At 39.3% G+C, this 6,213-nt stretch overlaps 2 protein-coding genes and 1 long non-coding RNA gene across 3 annotated transcripts in view; all 3 read right to left on the minus strand.

The window, feature by feature from the left end:
- LOC119417780 (DENN domain-containing protein 2D) overlaps positions 1 to 383 on the minus strand; it is a gene marked incomplete in the record, with an annotated part of 37,574 nt that extends 37,191 nt beyond the window's left edge. Inside the window, 1 exon segment of the mRNA XM_037685063.1 lies at positions 130 to 383. Within this exon segment, the coding sequence (XP_037540991.1) occupies positions 130 to 193 (64 nt within the window).
- LOC119417354 (serine/threonine-protein kinase 38) overlaps positions 1 to 6,213 on the minus strand; it is a 140,538-nt gene that overhangs the window by 58,434 nt on the left and 75,891 nt on the right. The gene's annotated exons all lie outside the window — the stretch shown is intronic.
- LOC119417781 overlaps positions 3,992 to 6,213 on the minus strand; it is a 5,713-nt gene continuing 3,491 nt past the window's right edge. The window contains exons 2-3 of the long non-coding RNA XR_005187158.1: positions 4,170 to 4,236; positions 3,992 to 4,071 (exon numbers count right to left, since the gene is read on the minus strand). This is a non-coding gene — a long non-coding RNA (uncharacterized LOC119417781). The remainder of the gene's footprint in view (positions 4,072 to 4,169; positions 4,237 to 6,213) is intronic.

Raw genomic sequence — 6,213 nt, forward strand, 5'->3', positions numbered from 1 at the left:
ACCCGCAGCCCGTTCCGACAGGTACACTACTTATTCGATTAGCAGAGTTGAGCAGGCGGATAAAAACTCGTCTGTGAAGTTTGATTTCTTTAACGAGCAGGTTGGAGGCGGGAACGGTTATAAACTCACTCCATCTTTGCTTAAAGTTCGTCAGGATGGTTCGTTTCTCCCTCCTCGTCACCGCCTCGCCCATCGCTGCTGGGCTCCTCCGGCGCTCCGTGCTCCTCTCACCGGCTGCTTTCTGAAACTCCACCGCGGGACTTCAACGTCTCCATCCCCGCAAACACGACGCATCCGTGCGGCTCGGCGAGGCGGAGAGAATCGGCGGGTCACCCGCAGGAGCACGGTGCTGCGTTCAAGGTAAGCCCGGAAAAGACAACACCTACTGTGTCCGCTGAGCAGGATGTTTGTTGGCTTTTCTAAGTCAGAGTGGGTGTTGGTTGTTTGTTTAACCCAGTCACAAGACGTGATTGGATGGAATAACTTTTTGTTTACATAAAACTCACTGATAGGAAGTAACAGAAAATTAGGGAAGGTGCTGAGACCCAAAAGTGGCTATTGTTATTGAAGTAAACTTAACTTCCGGGTACATAGAAATTCGAATTGTTCCCGCCCCTTTTTGGGAGAAACATCCCTAGATTTTGACGGATGTCATCGCAAATTCTGAGGCTTTTGCTAGTAATAAAATGTCAGTACATACATAATATCGCTTTAGTTTGACCTTCAGACTATCTCACTGCCAATCAATGATCTCTATTGATCTGTATACAAACTTATGTAAACACTGGTTGAGTAGCCTGCCACCACAAAAAGCAGAGTGTTTGTCTGTTCATTAGTGATACCTCATGAACCTGTGTGAAAAGGGTTTTATTCAAATTCCCTGAAAGTAATTATTGGATGTAAATCTACCACTGGCTAGCTTTTGGAGACAATACTGAAGATGGCTGCCACAGCTAATCCACCTTAGCTAACACAAGCTATAATGCAGTCATTTTTACAAATATTAGGTGCTATTTGATGGGGAAGTAGCTAAGAGTCATGCTCAACCCCAGACTAGATGTAGATCAGTGGTTCCAATGGTGGTGCTGAGATCACTGTGTGGGTCAAAAAACACCAAGTGGGGAATAATCTCCAGATATGAACTTCCATTAAAAATGATCCTGGCACATTTTCACTACGCAAGGGATAAAAACGGTGGTTGGAAATTAATTAAATTAAATTAAAACTCTTTGTGTTGTTATTCCTCTTGTTTATGTTTTTAGCAATAATAGTGTACTTCAGCCAGTGTTGCATGGGGTCACAAGTCTCTGCTGTTGTTTCTCTGTGGGCCAGGAGCTGAAAAATTTAGGAACCACTAATTTCAGACAAGAACTTGGAAGCTGAAGTCGGAACAGGACCATCTTCTCTGTTGGCTGGTCCCAGTAATGATTAGGCTCACGCCCTTCGCTTTCGGCTATAAGTAGCACCGTTGTTGCTTCAAGTACAAAAAGAGCAGAATGGCTACTAGCAAAACTGTAGCTAAAAGCTAAAATGAGTTTTAAAAACATAGCTAAAAAGAACAGTAGAAGAATGGTAGCTATAAGTTACAAATGCAAAACTTAAAGTTAAATGTTGCAGAAACATAGCTAAAATGTAAAATTAGCAAAATGGTAGCTAAAATCTAAATTTTGCTGAACATGAACTAAAACTACCAAAATGATAGCTAAAAGCTAAAAGTAGCTCAAGAAGAGAAAAATCAAGCACATGTGCTGAAGAGAACTTCATAGCTAAAATGTTTTAAAGAAACTAAAACGTCTTTTCTCTGGAACATTTTGAAAGTTGAAATATTTTGAAAAGTGTAAAAAGAACAAAACCCAAAATAGTACACTATTGTTTATCCAGTTAGACGTTTTGATAAATTAATGTTTAAAATAGCTGATGTGTATGGTTTGAGTCCATAAAAACATATAGATAAAAACTATAAAAAGGAAAACGATAGTGTGACTGCTGACTCAATAAATGTGTTTCCACAGAAGTTGGGTGGAGGTTGAGCAGGCATTTATCAAACCTGGACACTTCTCAGAGTTAGTTGCTGTTTCCACCACAGATAAGATCAAGTTTACAGAAACAGTGGGTTCATGTCAGTGCCGTCATACAGGCTGCTCTACCTTCAGACACGTGAAGCTTCTTCACCAGGTCGCGGACCAGATGTGTTTCTGGGGCTCCGTCTCTGTCTGGGGCTACGGTAAACAACGACAGAAAATTGCAGATGTTTGATTCATATCCTGTTGGGGTTCCTTTAAATGTGTTTCTCAGCATACATCTAATCTTCATAAACGTTCACACACGCGCAAAGAAAGAAAATCTGAAATAAATGTTCCCTTCATGAGGAATTTTCTCATTTAGGAAAAGCTTTGCTGACTCCTGCAGGATGAAACTTTAACGTCTTTAAGTTTGTTTAAACTAAAAAAAAGACACATCTGTCAGAATTAAACCCGCTGCTTCATGTTGTCTTCAAGATCAGAAAATAATGCTCAAGTCTTCAGTGAATGAATACATATTGAATGCAACAAACGTAGGTCAGTGAGTGCTCTGAGTGTTTGATGGAGATGACTCTCAGCTACTACCACACCAAATTACAGCTCAGTTTCTGTAAACGTGACTGAGCTGTGGCCACTTCTGTGTTTGCTAAGGTCGATTAGCGGAGGCCACCTTACTCCAAAGTTAATGAGTTGTACGCTGGAACTGTTTAGCACACAAATGATGAAAAGCACATTTATTTTAAAATGTCAGAATCAGAACATCCGAACCTCCGGCACAAAACTGTTTCAGATGCAGGAAGGAAAACCTGTGCAGTTGGATCACTGTTGTGACCAGGCTAACTGATATTAGCGGTACCTGCTGATAAAAACTGTGTATTTAGCTGCCGTTTGGGCCTTCGGATGCTAACTCGTTCACCGATCGAAGCTGAGCGCCTCTAATTGATAAGGATATAAACTGACAGAAGGTCAAATAAAGCTCGTCGTGGTCGCAGTCATCCAGGACATGGACAAACCAAAAAAAGTTCAAGACAAAAACAAGTGGACTTTATTTTGTAATTGAAGACGTTTCCTTCTCATCCGAGGAGCTTTCTTAATTCAAAGAACTTGTCACCGCATCAAGGTTCATGCTCAGTAATCCAGGTAAAAATCCAACGATGTTCAGTCACGTCATCTGGATAGTTTCTTTTTTTGTTGAGACGTTTTGCCCTCCATCCAAAGGGCTTCATCAGTCTCTGAGGTTATAACACCAATGTGCAGAGAAGCCATATTTTAATTTAAGTTCACTTCCCAAATAAGAAAACCAACTTTCGGGAAGTTTTTTTATTTATTTATTTTAAGAACTTTGAATTAGTAATTTTCTAATTTCGAGTACAAAATGGAAAATACTGTTTGCAAGAATTCACATAGCTTTTCTAGCTAAATCTAGAGTCCAAACAAGTTGCTAAAACTACAACGCTAGCGCGATGCTAAAGCTAGAATTTGGTCGCAGGAAGTTAAAACTAGCAAACAACTTCGGGGAAGATGGCGCCGGTGCACATGGCCTGCCGTCCTCCTCTGTCTGTTGTGATTGTGCTTTTTACGTGTTTTTCTGTTTTTATTTGGATGCTTTTAATTCATTTGTTTCAGTACTATCATTTTTTTTGTTTATTATTAAATATATATACATTTTATTTTATATTTTTCCATAAAATTACTCCCATTGATTTTTATTGTTAAACACTTTGGTAACGCCTGCTGTTTTAAAAGTGCTTTATAAATAAAGTTGACTTGACGACTTGACTAGCAAGATGCTAAATCTAACGCGCTAACAGAATGCCTGAATACAAAACTGAGATTTTAAATGTTAGCCCAAAGGAAATTTAATCAGTTTTTGATATTAGCATTTGCAGCAGAAATAGCGAGACATCAACAGCCGAAGATTTTATATTATAATAGACTTTGGAGTGAAGTGAAATAATAAAACCTTTTCTGGTCGTTTCTCGGTTCGATGAAAAGGAACGTAACCCCCTCCTTCGTGTAAACCCACTCTCGTCTTCACTGTTATGCCTTTCTGTGAGAAATTCAGATTTACATCAGGAGTTATCACTTAAATAAGACGTTTTAAAAGTAAATCACAGAGACCAACGTGTCATTAAAGCTGACTCTTACTTTTGATGCGCAGAGATGAGAAGCTGAAACTCCTCCGAGCGTTCGGAGACAGATTTTGCTCCATAACCTGAAAGAAACAATCAGAAAAGATCAGAAACTGATTATGGGTGCTGGGACTTGCAGATTTTGTAGCTTTTATATTTTTCAAAATATTTAATTATAATTACAAATATTCTCCCATAGAAACATATAGATATAGTTTGAATCCTTCAAAAATGTTCAGTTTTTAGCTTCTTATGATGCTTTTTTTTAGCTACTGTTCCGTTACTTTTAGCTGGTATTTACCATCTTTTAGCTAGCATTTTACTACTTATAGCTAGAATTTAGCTTTTGTAGCTTTCAGCTAGTGTTCTCCTTTTCAACAATTTCCTGTGGGATCAATAAAGTTCTGTCTTATTTTTTGTTTCTTATTTATTCTTTTAGTTCAGTTTATTTGTAAAGTAGCGCCAAGTCACAACAGAAGTCGTCTCAGGACACTGAACAGCTTTTATCCAGTCGTTTACTACTTTTATATTTTAGCTAGTGTTTTTATATGTTTGTAGTGTTTAGCTTATGTCCTACCTCTTTTAGCATTTAACAAGCCAGTTGCTACTTTTAGCTTCTAGCTACTGTTTTAAACTAGCGTCTTATTGTAGAAACCCTTTTGCTACTTTAGCTTATAGATAACCTTTTGCTACTTTAGCTTATAGATAACCTTTTGCTACTTTTAGTTTTTTAATCATCATTTCTGCTTTTAGCTAGCCATTTTCTACTTTTATCTTTTAGCTAGCGGTTTGCTATTTTTAGGAGGCGATTAGCTATTTCTGACATTTTGCTTCTTTTAACTTTTGGCTAGCATTTTGATCGTTTTGGCTTTCAACCGAACATTTTCGTCTTTTATTTTGTCGCTAGTATTTTTGTTACTTTTGGCTTTTAGCTAGTGTTTTGCCTCGGTCAGGATTATTAACCAGTCATTCAGATCTCAGCATCTCATTGACTCTTGTCAGAAAACACTTTTGTCTCTTTGTTTGTGTTTACCTTCTCTCTTTGGCCCAAGGCTTTTATTTTGAAGAACGTTTAATTAACCTAACGTGTCATCGATGAGGTCCAACACCGAATCTGTTTATTGGTTGGTAAAAAACGTCTTTCCTGAAAAGCAACAAGAATTCATCTTGTTCAGATCCATCAGAGGAGCGTGGCTGTTTTTGTTTGTTTTCATTTTTAACTTCAGTCTGCCTTCATTGTGTCTGTTTTCTAATTTTATGTACTTTATTATTTTCAGTTTAGGACTAACCCTGCTGCAACCTCTTGATGCACCCAGACAGTGGCAGGCTAACGAGGACAATCCCGCCCATCTGCTTTGTGTCTCCATCTTGGTTTTGTTTTGTTTTTGTTAGTGCCGAATAGCTGTGGCCTTTTTGACCACTGAGGGCTTTGTTATCCCACAGAAACAGCCGAAGCAGAAAAGGGAAACAGCAGAAACTGTCTGGCAGCTTTCTCCACAGCTGATCATGATGTTTTACGTGTTCTGTTTTTATTTATTGTTTGATCTGAATGATTTGGGGGAGTGGTGGCGCAGAGGTTAGAGAAGGTGGGCCTGTGACTGGAAGATCGCAGGTTCAAGCCCCGGTACCAACAACATCAAAAATGTGGTGGGGTAGGTGAAGCACCCACATCTGCCCCCACCCTCATTCGCCCCACCCAGGGCCCATGAGCAAGGCCCTTGACCCTCATCTGCTCCCCAAAAACAGGTCTCTCTTGAAAATGAGTTCTCGTGGCTCAATGAGACTACCTGGGTAAATAAAGGGTAAATAAAGAAAAAAATACAGTCAGAAATAAAATGTTTTTTACTTCTTAACACTTGCCACCGTGACAGGCAGGGAGGGGATCATAACTGCCTGTGTGTATCTGTCACAACACATCTGAGCACAAACTGAACGCACCACGTCTTTGTTTCAAGCTGGGCAAGGCGGAGACCAAATCTGATGTTTGGTGGTGGAGAACAACCGCTAATTAGTTAGCTCAGCTGACTCATGTTGTTAAAATGAGAACAACCGTTAGCAGC

Source organism: Nematolebias whitei, chromosome 11 (assembly GCF_014905685.2).
Source record: "Nematolebias whitei isolate Nwh7 chromosome 11, NemWhi1, whole genome shotgun sequence".
Taxonomy (NCBI): domain Eukaryota; kingdom Metazoa; phylum Chordata; class Actinopteri; order Cyprinodontiformes; family Rivulidae; genus Nematolebias; species Nematolebias whitei.